The 20754-nt window shown below is 37.8% G+C and overlaps 1 protein-coding gene across 3 annotated transcripts in view; it reads right to left on the bottom strand.

Moving 5' to 3' along the window:
• Positions 1–20754, bottom strand: part of NSMAF (neutral sphingomyelinase activation associated factor) — a 61551-nt gene that overhangs the window by 8733 nt on the left and 32064 nt on the right. For 2 of the 3 annotated variants that reach the window (XM_045560892.1, XM_045560890.1), the window contains exons 10-23: positions 13630–13759; positions 11813–11884; positions 10131–10239; positions 7973–8149; positions 6782–6861; positions 6161–6251; positions 6000–6063; positions 4994–5045; positions 4772–4892; positions 4242–4373; positions 3440–3482; positions 2988–3151; positions 1455–1563; positions 92–150 (exon numbers count right to left, since the gene is read on the bottom strand). In XM_045560892.1, coding sequence (XP_045416848.1) covers positions 92–150; positions 1455–1563; positions 2988–3151; positions 3440–3482; positions 4242–4373; positions 4772–4892; positions 4994–5045; positions 6000–6063; positions 6161–6251; positions 6782–6861; positions 7973–8149; positions 10131–10239; positions 11813–11884; positions 13630–13759 — 1403 coding nt within the window. The remainder of the gene's footprint in view (positions 1–91; positions 151–1454; positions 1564–2987; positions 3152–3439; positions 3483–4241; positions 4374–4771; positions 4893–4993; positions 5046–5999; positions 6064–6160; positions 6252–6781; positions 6862–7972; positions 8150–10130; positions 10240–11812; positions 11885–13629; positions 13760–20754) is intronic. The other variant, XM_045560891.1, reaches the window with a different exon arrangement.

The raw sequence follows: 20754 nt of genomic DNA, 5'->3' as shown, positions 1-20754 counted from the left end.
AGAACGTGCAAGTACTGTCCTTGACGGGGAGCTGAGAAACTTGGACACTTCAGGATTCTGGTTAAGCCACTTTTCAGGTAGGAAAACAAACCTTGTGATGTCGTAAAGACCGAAGACCCATTGCGAGAGACTGCTATTCCGGTGACTGCCCTGTTTAAAAACAAAGTTTTACAAGTTACTATTCATCTCGTGTCAGGACACCCCGTCTGTTTCAAGCCCTTGACTTAATTTTATGAAGTTTCCTTAATTTTTTCCTCACAGCTTGCCTGCTGGATCTGTTCCAGCACACCCCTGCCACTACCAAGTCATACTTGGCGACTTCCAATGTTGTTCTGGCAACACCCTGCGGCGAGAAAGCACCCTCACTCCTGGCTTCCCCAGCTGCCATGTTCAATGGTCAACACACTGCTGAGAATTTCTGACAGTTGGAAAATGCCTCTTTAATTCCACCTTATCTGACCATCACCAAAGTGACTGAAACTCTTTACAGCTACTTCCCTTGCTCATTACTGAATCTGATTTACCCAGCGTCGCCCACTGAGGAGACAATCGATCCTAGCATGTCCTCTTACAGGTTCAGTCATGTCCTCACTGCCCTGGGTTACAAAGTCTGTTTCTACATGCCATTTAGAGAAGTTGAGAAAAGAAAAGCCATTGTTATAACGAATACGGCAGAACTACTTGATTCCCCTGGGGAGGCTTTGCTCTCACTTGGACCCATCTAACGTAGACCAGCACGTCCAGGAACACCCATGACCAAAATGCCAGACGAGCCATCTACGGCCATGACGCAGGACAGGGCCCCCTCTCCAGGCCTGGGTTTCCTTCCTGTAGCAGGCTGGGCCGGGCCGGGCTGGGCTGGGCTGGGCCAGTGCTTTGCAAGCCTTTCTGCCAGGGCATGTGAACGTCCTTAATGACGGAGGACGGGAACACTCATGCCCCCTCTGGGTCCATCGGCAAGCCCAATTTCTTTAAAGTATAGTTAGTACTTTTAAAATTCATGTGAACTTTGCAATGTACTCTCTCTCCCTCTCTCTCTCTATATATATCCACGTTTATCATTTTTTTAAAAAGATGCATTTCCCCCTACATTACCAGTAAACTCAACACTTGAGGAGGATATATCATGCTTCTCTCATCAAAGACTCAGGGGCTGTGTACCCCAATTTGAGAGACAACACTGCCTGCAGACCCCATCTCGTACCCTAGAATGACGGATTGCAGAAATGACAGCATGATGGCCACCAGAAATCATTTTGTGCCGAACTTTCCCTTGTTATATCAACCTCAGGTGACAGAAAGATCACTATAGACATTACGGGAGGAGAAAAACAAGACAACAGTGAAAGGGAGCGTTCCCCCTGACACAGGTGAAAACAGTTTAACCCCACGCCAAGACCCTAACTTCTGCAAGGACTGGCGCCTGCTTAGAAGCAGCACAGAGATGTTCTTACTCTTTGTGGATTTTATACTGCTCGTGCAACTGCAGTTTGGTGATGTTATTCCAGGCCAGTGTTTTGCTTTCTTCAGTCAGGTCTTCAAAAGACTCTTCACCTGGAGAGACTACATTAAGTCATTGCTAAGTCAGCTAAATTACTAACAGACAATAGCATCAGATTCACAGTATTTTCTGTTAAAATCAAACAACCTAGAAAACAAAACACTCCACCAAAATATAACTCTTTTGAAATGTACTTGTTAGATAGTTGCATGTTAGTCAAGGAAAAAAAAAGGTGTAGAAAAAGATCAAAAAGTATCTTTGAATTCTAGACTCTTAGTATTTTTACCAATATTTGAAAAATTTTTACTTGGCTGCTAACTTAACAATTTCAGGAAATACAAGACTGAGCAATCATTTCCTCGTCAGCGGTTTTTTAAAAAACCTGACAGTTGCCTAAGAATGCCGCCATTTTGCTTTGGTTTTAAGGTGGAGAAAGCAGAGATGAAATCAATTACTCTAAGTGCTTCTGGACTGGAGTAATAATCCCTTCACTTCTGCTTTAAGAAGGGCTGGAGCAGTGACCTTCTTAAAGCAATCTCATGACAGTGGTTATGGCCTGGTGACTAAGCAGAGCCCAGGCTGAGGTGGCATCACAAGGTAATCCTGTGATCTTCATGACTTAACCCTCTACAGCACTATCTTGTCGAGAAGTACGCCGGGCTAACCTGGGTCATGTAACTCCAGGAAGCTCTTCCTCCACGCTGGCGAGAGTGCTCAGTTACATGTGCTCGAGGAGCCTGGGTATGCTTGCAACAGACAGTAGAATTGGAGATAAAAAGGAGTTTTGCTCCCAACATTCTGTATAGTGTCCAACTCCTTTTGGGAACTTGTAAGTTTGAGGTTGTCATATGTGAAATGTAAAACACGGATAACTGGATAAAAGTGAGTGTTCTTTCTTTCCTTTTCAGAAACTAGATGCAAGAACTTGATCAAGTTCATTTTTGCACCTACACCTGCCTGGCACAGAAGAGATACTCTGTAAATGTTTGTCAAATGTTAAATAAGAAAATAGAATCAAAGAAGACAGAGCACTTTGAATTCAAGATCCGTATGTGGGTATGGACGAGGAGAACTGGGGACAGAGGAGGTCATTCCAGGGAAAGAGAAGGGCAGACAGTGACTTCTTAGGCAGCCACGGCCAGGACTATAAGCATGACAAGGTGAAGAACTAAAAATCAAACACCAGCTTAGAAAACACAGGAAAGAAAGAGAACCAAATCAAAACAAATACGATCAACTCCTACCCATATTAAATTGCCAAAAACTAAAAGTGATTTGATTTTCCTTAACGTCAATAGCTAAAAACAAACACCACCAACAAAAACAGGTACTTGTCTTCAGAAGAACTGCACCAAGATGGTGACACACAATCATCTCTAGGCAGCACAACGGTTCGTGCTTCATCTCCTCTTCAGAATCTTCAGAAACATCTTAGTCACAGAAGAGAAACAAAAGTGCTCACGTTTATTCTCTTCACAAAACCTACCTGGGGAGCAGGCTATAGAAGCATTGTAACTGCAAGTCTGGGGCAGACTTTTCAACTTTGAGGTGATCCTTTGAGGATGTGGTGTCACAAACAGCTGCTTTGGTGTCTGCCCAAATTCCAAGATTTGGGTTAGCATGGCTACTTTCTCATCGGGATCTTCGGTGCTTTAGGATAGAGCACAGATAATGTCGCTCAGGTTCCCTGCACACTTTTCAAATAATACAGATCAACAGGAGAGATTAACTCTCAAATAACAACAGCAGCTATGCTAGGACTGTCTAAACCCATCGTGGGTCTTTACAGTATTTCCTGGGGCTCAGTAACATACTGGGGAAAGCCAAACATAATTCATTTTCAAATTTCCATACCTTAACATTCTCATATAACTGCATTAATAATTTAGATAAAGAGGTATTTTATAACTCAAGTAGAAATTCCTTACTTAAATGTACCTGTTTAAGTCTACACCTCCTTCGTAGGTCAGGGGATGAAATACTGAAAGAGAGATATAAAACACTACTGAAAGATGTACTATTTAGTTACAATATAACCCTGTTCAGAATTTAAACAATTCAACAACTTAAAATTTGTGTCCCAACTGATTGTCACTTTGCAAAACAGACTAATATCTCACTTCTATAAATATCAACGTTTATTACTATCTGCTGATGAACAAAGATCTACTTGGCGGGTTAGAGGACCTGTGATCTCAGTGCCTTTCGCAGTTGGTATTATCTCCCCCGTGAGGGAAGCATGAGTCACAGTGCTAGTTTGACCCCACACTGCCACGTGAGAAACCAGGTCTGAATTTCCAGCTCTTGTTCCTCAGGTTGTCAACCCTGAGAAGTGTGGAAGCAGAGAAGCACCGGAACTGCAGCTGCTGCTGCTGTCCTTCCGTTCAACGAAAAAGAAACCCTGGGGCCTTTCTTAAGAATTAAGGCCACAGTTCTATCAAATTTTGATTTAGTTTTAATTGCAATTATTAAATGGGATGGAAAGTATATGCTAAAATTAGAAGACTTTAGAGAAAGACCTCTTGGGACCATGGTGAAGTAAGTGTTGTTGGGCAAAAGTCCTTCCTCTTCCTCCTCAGTTACCAGCAGCTAATCCAGGGTCATGGAGCCAGTGGCACTGTTTTCTGATATAAGATGCTTCTGCTGAAGAAATAAGCTTAATTGCTCTGGCCTCATTTTTTTTGTTATTTGCTTTCATTTTCACCCAACGCTAAATGAAATTTCCATGACGATTGCATACCATTGTGGGCTCCGACAGCATCACTCCCTTTTTGCTTGTATCCAAATATTAGATCAATCCACTCGTGGAGGTGCTCTGACACGTAGCTGCTTTCCAACGCACCTTTGCTCTTCTGGAGAAAGTCCTCAGGGCCTACCAGATTAGATTCAGTCAAGAAATCACGGAGTCTCCATTGCATTTGTTCCCATGCATTTTGTCTATCCATATGCATATAAAGCTTCTAGGATAGGCCAGAGATACATGTGTCTTAATTAAGTTTTTTTCTCTATCATACGAAATTAAGTTTTTTGAAGGAAAAAGTGGCAAAAGCAATTTTCACATTTAGATTTCTCAAGTCCATATTAATGTTTTTACATCATAGATTCATAGAACACTGCTGACTTGGAATAGGACTGATAATGCCTCATTTAGATTGAGATTTATACTGTTATTTTTTTCAAAAATCTAAGCAATAAAATAATTAACAAAACTGAAGTTGCACTACTCGGTAAAGAGTGTCCACAATACGCTACCCCCAGGCTGGTACCCACCTGAGGCCCAAGGGGGGAGTTCTACATCATCCACCATCTGTCCACCTTGTCTCTTTCCCAGATCCAACTTCAGACTGTTGACTAAAAAGCTGACATCATCACCATAGAATTCTGGAATCAGCTGAAAGTTTCAGGGAGAAACAAAAAAGAACAGCAACAATCATTTTTAAAGCAGTTAGATACCACAAGCCCAGTGAATCACTAGCTTTATTAACTGCTTACCTCTTTAAAGTCTGTTGCACCATCCAAACAGTTTTTCCAAGTTTCCGCAATACTAAATATGACAAAAAAAAAAATCACCTGATTTTAAATCTAAACTAGGCAACAGCAACAGCAGCACTTCCTACGCACTTGTTTCCTTCCTACGCTTCCTTCCTGCGCACTCACAGTTCTCAACACCCACGTGAGTATCCCTTTAATGCAAGAGAAAACAGGGGCCCAGAGAGTTTACTCAACTTCTCTGGGGTCACACAGGAGTGAGCACGGAGTCCAAGTCCATAGCATGAGCCACCACCTATACACTGCCTCGTCCAGGGGCCAAACAGAGGCAGGTGCCTACTGAGACATTAGCACAGCTATGACAACCGCTCGTTTCAAAAGGAATTATAAACAGGTATGTGTAGGGCTCAGAAAGATTGGGAAAACACAGGCCAAAACATTAACAACAATTATCTTAACATGGTGAGATAACAAGTGAACTTATTTTCCTTCTTCATATTTTCTTTCCTTTTTTTTTTTTGGCAAGAAGATATTACCTTCATGATAAAAAAAAAAAAGCCATTTAAACAAACACAGGGAGTTGTATTCAATTCAAAGCAGAATTATTAAGAATAATAAAATGTTGGAAACAATCTAAATGCTCAACGATAGAGAAAAATAGTTGAAATAAATTATGGCATATGTTAGAATGTGATATAATAATTTTAAAAAATCACTGTTTTGAAGAATATCTAATAATATGGAAAAAATTCCAAGATCTAATATTAGTCTACAAAAGCCAAGACAGAACACTATTTAAAATATGTTTTCACATTTATACACACACACACACACACACACACACACACATATCATACATATATATGTCTAGGAAGAGCCTGAAAGGAACAGATAGAACAATTAAAAGTGATTTTTTACATTTTTGTTCATATCTAGTGATTTGAAACAAACATACATATCAGAAATGTAAAAATCAGAAAGTATTAAAAGTGAGGCATTTATGTCCAACCTGTTGAACATTCTATCTGCATTATCAAATCTTCCGTTCTGCAGGCACAGCATGTACTCTGGTGCTAGAGTGGAAAAAGTCAGAGTTGAGTCGAACCATAGAATCATTTAAGAATCCAAGTGAAATAAAATTTAACTGAGGGCAAGGATAAAGAATCTTACCAATCCGAACAAGGTAAAAGAGCACGTAGCCTGGGGAAGAGTAGTGACTTCCATACATGAACTTTGGCTCAGGCATCTCCTGGTATCGAGTCTACGATGAAGGGAAAACGTGGTGCCAAGTGTTGGCTAGAAAATAACTGACTCAAGGAGTAAAAGCCTAAAAGAAATCATGGCATGGATATACCACATTCCCTGATTTCTCTCTTAGATAAGAAACAGAGAAGATATGAGGGGGAGAAAATCTGTGACTACATAGCATTCCTGAGACAAGGATTTTGGTTTTCTTGACTTAGTGGTAACAATGCTGGGGCTAAATTAAAAAGAACTGATTTTATGAATTTCCTGTGCAGTTTATTAATATTACGACCACAGGTTACCTTCATGAAAATAATTCAATGAACCGTAAACAAGTTGCCCTCCTACTTCCTGAACAAAAAATGCAAATGATGAGCAGCTAAATGGATGGTGGGGGGAAAAGTAAGAAAAAAACATTATTTAGGGTCACCAAGTCACTACTGTGCATCTCCCCTAAATCTCAGAGAAGTGAGTTTCATTACTATAAAAACACAGGCTATGGCTCAGGATGTTGCTTAGAATCCAAAACCCCCTAAGTCCACTGACCAGCAGTCTCTCCAGCCGTTCCTTATTCAGGGCCCCCACTGGCTTACTGAGATCCCGGAAGGTTCCTGGGTCTGACAAATCTGCAAACATAAATAAATAAATAAGTACTATTATCCTCCTGAACTGATTCAAAAGCACACTGTCATTTCTGCAAAATAAAGTTTTTGAAAAATTGAGAGGGATCCACGAGAATGTTTCCATTAGTTACTTACATAGCTATAAAGAAAAGGTTAGAACTTTTTGAGTTTTAAGTTTGCAACATCCACTTAAGAGTAGTATCACTAATTTGACGATGCCCTGAATATTGATTTTTTTAAAAAAGAACTACTGATTTAAAAAAACTGTATTCCAAGTAAAATAATAAAAAATAAATTTAAAAAGCCATTATTCTTCTACCAAGATTTCCTTTCTAAGTTTGAATTATCATAAATACTATTATTCTGTGATATTAGCATAATTTGAGAACTGGGACCTGAATATTATCAGAGAAATATTCTCCTATTTCAGAAAATCTGTTATCTCTTTCAAGCACAGCGTTCAATTTAGTGAATTCTGAAAAGGAACTAATTGCTCAAAATATATAATTTAAAAATATTACAAAATAAAATTACAATACAATCACATTTTTATTTAAGTAATTTGAGGGAGTGAGAGAGAAGTATATACCACAAAGTTAAAACGGTTGTACCTCAGTAATACAATTAGAGATGATTTTTATTTCCTTCTCTGGTTATTTCAGTACTTTCCAGATGTTCTGTAATGAATAGATTTTCTTTTGGTAATCATAGTTTTTAATGTGAATTTTAAAATAATATAATAAACTGATCAATAATTTTCAAAGTGAGAAACTTAAATATTTCAAAAAATGGTACTTACTATGCAATAATAATAATTATCACCAATGATAATGGTAATGATAACACTGGGTTAAAATTATGCCCATTTTTTGTGTGTGTGTCCTCCAAGAAGCATGGTGGAGAAAACATATATAAAACATTTATATAATTTATTTAACATTTATACAGTATCTTGGAACGGAAACTGACAATCCTTAGCAATAAGATTGAAATAAGTTCTAATTTGTTCACACACCACATCACAATTCTAAAATAAAACTTATTCTCTCTTTTAAAGACAACAAAAGTGACCTCCAAACTCAGCTTTGTCAGAATTCCATGCATGGCATTTTACCTAATTCTGTGCTGGAATAATCATTTATTATCCAGGGAAACACAGGGTACTGGGAGAGGTCGTTGCAGCTGCGGTCGGCCAGGTTGTTGAGGTGCAGGAGGTACTGGTAGTTGGAAAGATGCCCTCGCTGCCACTGCAGCATGTAGCTCTCGGCCGTGTGCTCCGCCACGTGGTGCTCTGGGGGAAGAAGACCCAGGGTCTGTCACTTAACTTCACGAAAGGTTGGGTAATTTTAACTTAGCATGTAAAAGCTAGATGCTTAACATATAGACCCTTTGATGCATTTTTGAAAAATACATTTTAAGAAAAAGAAAAATAGGCTGTTGGTTTGTTTTCACAAAGTAGTTGTTCAGTGAAGTATGACCATCTGTAAGATCGAGGAGGGGGAATTATCAAATATGTTGAACTGCTATCCTTCCCCTGCAAAATATGACATAACCTAAAGAAATATAAAAGTATGGAGCAAATATATATTTATGGTAATAATATAATATTTATACAATAAATAACAAAGAATCCTTCCAAATGTGCTGAGTCTTAATGCATTTTAAAAACCATGGCCAGCTCATTTCCCCATTTTTTTGTGAAATCAAAATTAAAAAATCTTTCAGTTTTCTTTTGGATTTGGAAGAGATGTACTACTGCTAACTTGTCAATGACTACCTATTATTTATGCATGTGAGCACTAAGGAAAAGAAAAGAAACTCTGAAAGGAGAAAAAAGGTATTTGGCAGGGGGCCCAGTTCTCAAACTGGAAGAACCACAGAGCCTCCCCCTCCCTATAATAAATGGGATGACAGATGATACGCATCAGTGAGAACTTTCCCGTCGGAGAGTGTAAAATGAATCAACTGTCCTGCAGGTGGGTTTTCCATTTTGTTCAGAAAATTCTACTTTTAACTTTTTTCTTGAATGCATCAACCAACTTAACTTATGTTGATTGAATACTTATTCTTTTTTATTTTGCCAAGTTTCTTTCCTAATCAGCAACTAGGAAAGGGCTTCAAAAATGAAAGTACTTCCCCCCCCTTCATTTTCTGCCATTCAAACCTCTCAGAAAAATCCTAGGAACAATCTTAGGAGTAAGCTCAGTGAGAACTGACAGCTTTACAGCAGACGGATATTTTAGATCATGGCAAGGCTTTTGACTTGAGATTTAGGGACTCGCCACAGAAGTTGAATTTTTTGTTTTAATTGTGTTATAGTTAGAAAAAAAATTTTAAAAATTAAATCAGGAGATAGGGGATAAAGCAAACTTGTACCAAAGCTATACTTATGCAGTCAGTTAACCTGAATAGCTTAATGTGTGGAAAAAAAAAGATATTATTAATAACTATAAACCTATAAAATAAAGTATATTCCTTATTGAAAGCAAACTATTCCTCCTTGAGGGAAAATTTTCTTTCTAAGGGAAGATGTACTTCACTATATATCTCATAAATGGTTTCACAGTATATTAAAATAGCAAACAAAATTAAGATGGTACTAATAAAATCCCAACATCTATTTTTAAGAATCATTCTAGTCATCTGGCAACTCTGAAAATAAGAATAATTTAGTTATACAACTTAATAAAAAAGTTTATGCTTGAAAAGAAAAATACAGGTGTTCTCTCTGATAGAGGTGGGAAAATCAACATTTTCCATGAAACACTGAGGAAATAGCATTAATTAAAATCAAATTCCATTTCAAGGGTACTATATTAAACATAGAAGGTTCAATGTGTTCCTTTTTCGGCTTTGTGATCAAGACCATAATCAATGACCTCAAACATATGACTGGATAAATCAATGTTTCACATCAAGAAACTGAGTCTTGGTTTTCATAAACTATTATAAGACATAATTAGAAATAGAAATATTTGGGTAGATTCTCCATAATCCATTCAATTTCGAAGGGTATTAAAATACAAAAAACATGTAAATATATTTATCAAGAGTTTTTAGAATACAGATTTAGAATGAACTATTACCAAAATGAATTTCCCATAGTTTTAAAAATATTATTTTGGCAATTACAATACTGATGAGAAGAAATAAGCAGAACCACAGAGAGGCGATTCTAGATACAGTATTTTTCTTCTCTTATTTCCCATCCAGTTCCTTAGGAGTTGAACTACTTTCATATGAACAGATACAATGAAGGGTGAGCACCAAACCTAGATACGTGGCAATATAAAAATAGAGATCATCTCTATCTTGAGGTTCATAGAACTTTAGGTAGATGTCAGAACACAGATCATCTTCTGTGCAAAATACTTCCAAGCCCTGTAAATTCAGAAAAAAAAAAAAAGAATAAAACAAATTCATTTTGCAATCCCAATAAGTATATAAGAGCTTTTCAATTAAACATGTATATTTTTGGTTTTGAGATCTAGTATTCATATTTTTGAACTATAAATTTGATTCAGTGAGAGAGATACATATCTATAACTGTATGTGTGTGTGTATATATATATGTTGTGTTTATAAGCCTTCTGAGAAAAAGACATGTGTCTCAGCTACATTTTATAAACTCCCTTTTGCTGTTGAATATTTTTATTGATGACAGCTTTTGTGAATTTATTACTTTGAAATTCAAATGTATCTGATCCATGTCTTCACATCTTTTCTTCAAACATAAGTGTTTAGCTTTCTTTTATAAGTTAAATAATTATGTACACCTAACAATCTGATAATTGAATAATCTTCAATTAACATATTGTAATTATTTTTAAGAAAACTGTGAGCTTTGTGAATATGGTGCTGCTAAGGCTGAGACAGCATAGGAATAGGCAAAAAAAGGATGGAAGCCTAGCATTGTCCTTGGTTCAAATACAGGCTGTCACCACCTACTAGCCAGGGAATTTAAGAAGTTAACTCCTGGAGTTCCAATTTCTTTATCTGTAAAATACAGTATCATCTACCTCACAGGGATTGTGATGGCAAGTGAATAAAATACTATATATAAACTGCCTGGTACATAGAAGGCACTTAATGTTAATTTCTTCTTTTTCTGACTGCCCCTCTATAGCTAAAGGAGGAGATTTTTAATAGCATCTGTTTCCTTGAGCCTCTATTAGCACTGGAAATGGAGAGATCACCTTTTAAGCAAAATAGGCAGCAAAATAGTAAAGTTTCACAAATTAAAAACACAAAAATAAGGTGGTTAAAATTCCACAATGCTTCTGTAATACCACCAAGTTATTGGTTAATCTTCAAAGGAGAAAAATGAATTTACATTGATGTCAAATTAAAACACCTTACCATCACACCTGCAGGGACTGGTTAATAAAGTAAGTATGTAAGACAAACATACGTATGGACATACGCTTATTCAGGGGAATGGTGGGAAGAAAGGCCCATGTGATGTAAATGGTTATTTTGTCCATTTCTCTCTCTCACCAAGCCCAAAGGGAGAATTAGTGTCAGTTAACTGTGAATGCACTGTAGTTCCACTGAAGAATCGATTTGGTAATGTCTTCCAATTTTTACTTTGTGACGTAGCTGCTGGGATTGGTGGTGGCAGTAGCACTGGATGGGTCTGGATACATTATTCTGGCCTAAGCCCAGAAACTCTAAGAATACAGGAGTGAGAAACTCAATGGCACTCTAGCCCTCTTGCTCTTGGAGCCAAAAACATTTTTGCAACAGAACCTGTTCTCTACAGAAAGGAGTTATTTCTTTATCAATTTCCAACTTCTCAGAAAGCAAGAGCAGCAAATCAGAGTCCATTTGCTTACAACACAACATAACTTGCACTTTCCAGACATGCCCTACATGTTTATACGTCAATAAACTACTGGCTAACCAGAAGGTATGACAATCATGCACCCAGAACTGGAAGTCCCCTGGAACTCACCAAGGGCATGAGGCCATGCCTCCTCTTATAAATGCGGCGGACATCTTGGAGTGTTATCTGGACCACAGGTTTCTTTAAAAGTAGAAAGACAAATCTCAAACACCAATATACCAACACAATTAGAAGTTGTTCTTTAGCATCAGAAAGGAAGAAAAAAATGATCCAATCTTGCCTTCCCGATGAACAATTGGAAAGGGAGATCTTGGAACAAGGCGAATCTGGTTTGAATTCTGCCCTGCCATTTTTCACTAGCTTTATGACCTTGGACAAGTCTCCCCACCTCCATTCAGCACCCCTAAAATGATAATGCAATCATTTCTGTCTTTCAGGTTATTATAAGATTCTGGGGTGATGGAGAATATTAAAGGACTGGTATAGATAACCTCTCAGGAATTTTCTTCTATTTTTTTTTAGCCCAACAGTTTGTTCAGTACTGATATACATATATTTTTTAGAATCCTGTCTTTTATCTCCTTAAGAATTACAGTGTATCAAGGCTCAAAAATTACTACAGCATAAAGCAAGGCCTCTAAACTTTTTCTTTCTTAATAAAGAAGAAATTTTTCTTGCTTCTCTACAGCTTTAAAATACTGGTCAGAGAGGAATGAGGATAAACAAGGCACGAGACTGGCTAAAGGCAAAGCTGCCACAGTTCTGCTCTGGGGGATGGAGGGAGGCAGACCCAGAGGCAGCCTGTGCAACAGTGTGAACTGCCCTGAAGACCCCAAGTCAGGTCTTGGGCACTGCTGGTCAAGGACCCTGGCCCAGAGATTGGGAAGAGGTAAGTTCTCACCTAGGGATCCTGAAGCTATGACACATAAACATTTTTCTAAAAGTTTCTGACCCAAGCAATAGTAACAGTAGGAGCCAAACCAATTTATTGCACTACTTGAGAATTACAGAAATTTGCAGCGTCCACTGGAAACTTGGCAAGTGTGCCCCACCACCTAGTGGACACAGTCATTATAGCATCATCTTTCACTCGGGATAGTACGTGTTTTAGTGCCACACAATGACCAGCCTGGAGAATTCCCAGGGTGCAACTTTCTTTGGCAGAAAACACTCCTTGAGCTGCCCTGCCAAATGGCCCATCCGCACTACCAGGATGTATTAGGATTTCTGTTCTTTTAATGGATGCTAAAAAGGGGCCAGATCTAGATAAGCAACAAATCTTTACACGTTTTAGTGTAGAAAGCTGAGTTTATCTGTACTTTCTGGCCTAGTAAGTGTACTGTCATTGTGGAAGAGAAGACTGTTCCCAAGGTCCTGGGAGCCCCGCGGCTGCCAGACTGCAGCGTCTCTGCACACACCTCTGCACTAGCCGAGAGAGATCTAGCTCATAGTGCTTCTGCAAGAAAAATTTAGATCTGCAGATTTTGTTTATAATTAAGGAAAAACTAGAAATACCAACTTGTATGTACATATAAGCAAATACACAGAAAATATCTATTTCTTATTAATCATAGTACATTTCATTGGTCTCTTCCAGATGTGCTTCCTAGTGGAAAGGTCTCGATCTCTACCGATCCTTTACTATAATATAACTGGGAGGGGGCTGGGTTTCTTTCCACAACACTGGGAGCAAGTGCCCCACAAATGACTGCAAATTTACAGGAGGAACTCAAACTCGGTGACCATGTGTCAGGATTACACAGGGAGTCTGGAGAATACACAGATGCTGGTGGGGGTGGGTGGGGGTGGAGCAAGTGATTTTGATCCTCACCAAAATGCGAGGCTACTAGGATTGTGAAGCCAAGCTCTGGAAAGAGAGCTCAGGGACGGAGGCGGCTCTCCACCTGACCCCGTAGTCTACGCACCGGGTACCCATTGAGAGGTTGAAAGTACAGGTTTGTGTCCGTGATGCACACGTGTCCAGGATTTGTCACCAGAGGCGTCACCATTTCTGCTTTGCATTCCATGTGCAGCTTTTCTGAAACACTTTGGAATCTGAAAATGTATTTTTCAGCAAAAGTAAGAAAAATAAGAAACTGATCTACTTTCTAAGTTTACCTTAAGGGAGCTACCGGGTGACTTTGAATGATATTTGTCTAAATATCATATTTAATATCAGAAAAATAGTAATATAAATTGGTTGCTGAGATAAAACTGACATTCTTTTAAATGGCATAATGAAAACTCAAGTTTTTTTATAAAAAAATAGATGAGATTATGTATCACAGAAGCAAAAGTAGACAAATGAATAATACCAAATAACCGTTTAGCTGAACTCTTATTCCTCCCAAAATAAATCAGCCTTGAAACTATTCTTACATAAACATAATTTTCTATATTTGTGTCATTAAGACCCATTTTTATAGACCTATAAACCATTTTGGCAAAGGTGGCATTTATTTCACTCCACACTTTATAAGGCTATGACTACATAATTATAATTATTTGAATGTCAGTCCAAAAATACATTCTTTTGTGGATTTACTCTAGTAAAATCAAAGATAATCTACCCACTACCTACTGCTAAAATATTTAATCAAAAAAATACATTCTCTTTCTGCTTTACTAATTTTTAAAAAATTAGGGTAAAACAACCAAATCATCTAAATTTTAAGGCAATTACTTAGTTAAGTAATTGGGTTAAAAATAAATCTCTTTATGAGTAACAGGACAAAATGTACAGGTGCAGACTTCCAGGTCAAGTCAGGATGGCAAAGCCAAAGGCGACCCTCCTGGCTCTCACCCTAATAACCAGAACCAGCTGGATAAGCTGAACAATCCTCATGGTTTCTTCAAACCCGCTGGAAAGCCGAGGATGCAGAGAAACCGAAATGAACATAATTGCAAAAAGGAAAGAAGAGATCAACAACCGAGGAGGTAAGGGTGCAGGATGATGAGAGAGCTTCCGGGAAGCAGAAACCCAGAGTAAGGCCTGGAGAGTAATGAAAGCTGCCCAGAGATGCAAACACGCTGATGACTGGGGTGGAATGCAAGAGACTTTGCTCCGGTTCAGAAAGCTGGTGGCTGAGCTGCAAAGCACAAAGATACCTCCAGAATCCTTCAAGTGCTCAGATCCAAAGTCCCACGGAAGAGAAAGTCTTGAGCCCTTCCTCAACGGAGCTGCAGGCAGTGCGGTCTTGAATTTAACCATCGCTGCAACAAAGTCTTAATCCAGCCCAATCACAGATTCAACTAACACAGCCCCCCAACTACAAGCAGCCTCATAGAATAAGGGTGGGCATGACCACTTCTGGAGGTAAGTATTATTTAGTTCAGTCTCTATACCTCCTTTTTAAGCAAACTGTTCAGCATATAATAAGAAATTACAATACACACAAAGAAGCAAGAAAATATGCCCCATGCTCAAGAAAGAAAAGACACAATAGAAGGTGACCCGGATGTTAGATCCATCAGGAGACTGTAAGATAACTATAATAAATACGCTAAAGGATCTAGAGCAAAAGACGGACAACACAGGTGAAGAGATAGGGAACTTCAGCAGAGAAAGAGAAACTATAATATGCAAATGAACCAAAAGGAAATATAGAAATAAAAATCTGGTATCAGAAATAAAGAATTAATTAAATAATCTTAAGAACAGACTGGACACAGTAGAGGAAAGGCCCAGCAAAGTTGAAAACAGGTCAATAAAAAATGTCCTAATTAAAACAAAAAGAGAAAAAAAGTGAAAAAAAAATACAGGACGATGTATCTGAGACCTGAGGAAATATATAAAATGCACTAACATAAGTATACCTTGAGCTATAAAAGACAGAAAATAGGACAGAAGAAATACTGAAGAGAGCATGGCTGAGAACTGATGGGGGGACATCAGCTCACAGATTCATGTTATTCTGAAACTCTGTGTGAAATATTAAAAAATATGTGTTTGGTCTCTGATCCCAATTCCTGGCACATAGCTCCTAAAACTCTTGTATTTCCTGAGTGATGGGGTGCTAGGTACAATATTTGGTCTTTGGTCCCAGTTCTAACACAGAGCTCCTAATGCCTTGGAATTTCCTGGGTGACAGGAGCATCTTTTGTTGTAATGAGGAGATTCCTAATGGGCTCCTGGATGGGGACCCATCACTGGTCACCAGAAAGACCAAGCCATGATTAGAGACTTGGCACTTTCACCTCCCAGCCCATCTTCAGGAAAGGGGAGAGAGGCTGGAGACTGACTTAATAAGTGATTATGTCTATGTGCTGAAGCCTCCATAAAAATCCATAAACTATGAGGTTTGGAGAGCTTCCAGGTTACAGCCAGGCAAACTCTAATTCCATGGAGACAGAAGCTCCTATGCTTGGAACTCTTTCTGGCCTCACCCTATGTATGTCTTCATCTGGCTGTTCATCTGCCTCCTTTATCATATCCCTTATTAATATAATAAACTGGTAAACATAAGTAAGTGTATCCCTGAGTTCTGTGAGCCATCCTAGCAAATGATCAAACCCAAAGAGGGGGTTGTGGGAACCTCTGATTTATAGCCAGTTGGTAGGAAGTGAGGAAGCACAGGTTGACAACCTGAATTTCTGACTGGCATCTGAAGTGGGGCATCTTGTGGGACTGAGCTCTTTTTTTTTTTTTTTTTTGAGACAGAGTCTTGCTCTGTTGCCCAGGCTAGAGTGCTGTGGCATCAGCCTAGCTCACAGCAACCTCAAACTCCTGGGCTCAAGCGATCTTTCTGCCTCAGCCTCCCAAGTAGCTGGGACTACAGGCATGCACCACCATGCCCGGCTAATTTTTTTTCTATATATTTTTAGTTGTCCAGCTAATTTCTTTCTATTTTTAGTATAGACGGGATCTTGCTCTTGCTCAGGCTGGTGGGACTGAGCTCTTAAACTGTGGGTCTGTGCTAACTTTCGGCAGATAGTGTCAGAATTGATTTCAACTGTATAATAGAATACCCAGCTGGTGTCAGAGAATTGCTTGGTGTGGGAAAAAATCCCACACATCTGGTCACTGCTGTGTTGAGCATAGTAGAAAAAAATGGTTTACTTTTTCCTGTTATACATTCTCAAACCCTTAAGCAGGATAAGCACAAAGAAAACTACACCTTATACATAGTTAACAATACAAATCATGTGACTTTTCACAAGAAACAATGGAATGAAAATCTTTAAAGTGGTGAAAACATCTGTCAACCTGGAATTCTGTATCGAAAAATACCCTGCAAAAATGAAGGTGAAATAAAGATCTTTTCAGACAGACAAAGCTGAGAGAATTATCTCTAACAGATCTGCATTACAAAAAATGGTATAGTGAGTTTTTCAGAAGGAAGAGAAATGATACCAGATGAAACACTGGATCTGCAGAAAGGAAAGAAAAGGACCAGACTAGAAAGTATAAACACTTAAATATCTGAATAAATAGAAAATAATTATTTTTTAGTATTTTTAATTTATATACAAACAAATGTGTACATATCTAAATTCTTTAAAAAGCTTTTGACTTTTTTAAAGCACAAATAAGAATGCTGTGTTGTGAGTTTTACACCATGTGTAGAAATTAAATATAAGACAAGATCACAATGGACAGGAGAGATAAATGGAAATGCACTGGAGTGTGGTTCTTGCATTGCTGTAGTGTAAAATATTATAGTATCTGAAGGTACACTGGTACATGGTGCATATCGTAATCTCAGACTGAACACTAAGAATAATACAACGTGGTACTGCTAAAAAGTCAATGGAGTGATAAAATGAAGTACCAAAAAAAATACTAGATTTACCCAAAAGAAGACAGGAAAAGAGGAATAAAAAACAAACAAGATGCTAAAGAACAAATACAGTCACGCGCCACATAATGGCACTTAGGTCAATGACACTGCATATACTATAGAGGTCCCATAAGGTCATAACACTGTATTTTTATTGTACCTATTCAATGTTTGGATATATAAACACTTACCATTGTGTTACAAGTGCCTACAGTATTCAGTACAGTTAAGTATCCCTTTTCCAAAATGCTTGGGACCAGAAGTTTTTTGGATTTCGGATTTTTTTTCCAAATTTTATAATATTTTCATTACACCAGTTGAGTATCCCTAATCCAAAAATCCAAAATCCACACTCCGGGAGGCCGAGGCGGGAGGATCGCTCAAGGTCAGGAGTTTGAGACCAGCCTGAGCAAGAGCGAGACCCTGTCTCTACTAAAAATAGAAAGAAATTAGCTGGACAACTGAAAATATATATAGAAAAAATTAGCCGGGCATGGTGGCGCATGCCTGTAGTCCCAGCTACTCGGAAGGCTGAGGCAGGAGGATTGCTTAAGCCCAGGAGTTTGAGGTTGCTGTGAGCTAGGCTGACGCCATGGCACTCTAGACCAGGCAATAGAGCGAGACACTGTCTCAAAAAAAAAAAAAAAAAAAAAAAATCCAAAATGATCAAAAATGAGCATTTTCTTTGAATGTCATGTCAGTATTCAAAAAGTTCCACATTTTAGAGCATTTTTAGATTTCAAATTTTCCGATTAGGGATATCCCACTTGTACAGTAACATGTTGTACAGGCTTGTAGCCTTGGAGCAATAGGCTAGTTGGTATATACCTATAAACTCTATGATGTTTCACATAATAAAATCGTCTAACGATGCATATCGCACAACATATCCCCCTTATATACCTATAAACTCTATGATGTTTCACACAACAAAATCACCAAACAACACATCTCTCACAACATACCCCCATCATTAAGTGATGCATGACTATATTAAGATAGTGGGGTTAAAACCAATTATATCTATAAAATTATATAATTATAGATTATCTAAACATTCCAATGAAAAGGTAGAGATTGTCAGAATGCATAAAAAGCAAGACTTGCCAGGAGCAGTGTCTCACAGCTATAATTCCAGGATTTTGGGAGACCAAGGCAGGAGGATTGCTTGAGGTCAGGAGTTCGAGACCAGCCTGGGCAACAAAGTGAGATCCCATCTCTACAAAAAGTTTTTAAAAATTAGCCAGGCATGGTGGCAGTGCCTCTAATCCCAGCTACCTGGGTGGCTGAGGCAGGAGGATCACTGGAGCCCAGGAGTTCAAGGCTGGAGTGAGCTGTGATTGTGCCACTGCACTCCAGCCTAGGCAACAGAGGGAGAATCCCATCACAAAAAAAAACAAACAAACCAAAACTCAACTATATATTTAAAATATGTGTTTTTGGAAACAGAATAAAGAAATAGGTTAAAAGTAAGAGGATGGGAAAAGATACACCATGTAATCACAATACGTAAGAAAATTGGCGGGGCTACATTAAAGGAAGACAAAGTAGACATCAAGACCAAGAGTATTACAGGTAAAGAAGGATATTTCATAATGATGAAAGGATCTATTCATTAAGAAGATATCATACATCTTAATTTATGTGAACCTAACGATAGAGCTTGACAATACACAATGCATAAAGTGACGGAAATAAGAATCATTGTCATAATGAGTCCACAATCATCAAGCAAAGTCTTAACATCCTCCTCTCTGTATCTCACAGGACAAGTCAACAACAATAAAAAAAATCCATAAAGTATGTATGCTCTGAACAACCGTCAACCAGCTGGACCCAAATGACATTTATAGAGCACTATGTTCAACCACCACAGAGCATGCACTCCTTTAAGGGCTTACAAAATAAAACGTTCACCAAGACAGAACATATGCTGTGCCCATAAAACAAATCTCAATAAATATCAAAAGACTGAAATCATATGGAATATGTTCTCTGATCAGATAATATTAGATTAGACATCAATAATAATAAGATATCTACAAAATCCCCAAATATATGAATGCAGACACCCTATGATTCACTAGGTGTTAATTTAAAATTTTCCAAATTTGCTTTTGATCTTGTATCATTCATATGCTCTGTGTGTGTATATGACTTGTATGTATAAATATGTATATGTACATATGTCAATGTATTATATATAAAAAATATATGTGTATAATTTTTTCTGAACCATTTGGAACTAAATTCCAAGACATCATGACACTTCCCCCATGAGTACTTTGGCATGCGTTTATTGAAAGGATCTTCTCCTCCATTCCTTGACACCATTATCATACTCAATTAGCAATAATTCCATATATCATCTCGTACATAGCTCCACATTCAAATTTCCTCATTTGTACCCCAAAATGTCTTTATTTGGAATAATTTTAGATTTAAAGAAAAGATAGCAGCAAGTACAGAGTTCTCTTCACCCGTCACTCAGAATGCTCATTGTTACATGTTTAATACGTAGATGCTGCCGTCTTTCGTTGGCTATATTCCTAGATATTTGATTGTTTCATGCTATTAAAAATTCATTTTCCAATTATTTATTACTAAAATATAGAAATACAGTTCATTTTTTTTAGGTTGACCTTGTATCCTATGACTTTTCCAAATTCACTCATAGTCCTAAAGGGTTTTTTGTAGATTCCATAGAATTTTCATGTACATAATAGTGAGTTATGCATAATAAGAGTTAAGCAACATACTTCTAAATAACCTATGGATCAAAGAAGAAATAACAAAGAAAATTACAAAATATTTTTAAGTGAATAACAGATAATGAAACATTACATATCAAAATTTGTAGGAGGCTGCTAAAGCAGTGCTTAGAGGGAAATTTTTAAGTTTAAACACTTCTATTACAGAAGAAGACATAATATTGGCGATCTAGGCTTTGTTCTTAGGAAGCTAGAAAAAGAGTAAGTTAAACCCAAAGCTAAAGGAAAGAAAATGTAAATGTGGAAATCACCCATAAATAAAATGGAAACATAGAGAAATACCAACAAAGTCAAAATTTGGTTATTTGAAAAGTTAATAAAATTGCTAAGCCCCTAGCAATACTAATAAAGAAAAAAAAGAAGAGAAAGCACAAAGTATCAATATAAGGAATTTATGAGGGGTCAAAGATCCTACTGGCATTAAAAGGAGAGTAAGTAACAACTTCATTCCAATAAATCTGACAACTTAGATAAAATGGAAAAATTTTTTGAAATACAC

Source organism: Lemur catta, chromosome 9, assembly GCF_020740605.2.
Source record: "Lemur catta isolate mLemCat1 chromosome 9, mLemCat1.pri, whole genome shotgun sequence".
NCBI lineage: Eukaryota > Metazoa > Chordata > Mammalia > Primates > Lemuridae > Lemur > Lemur catta.
This window is presented reverse-complemented; position numbering and strand designations above follow the sequence as displayed.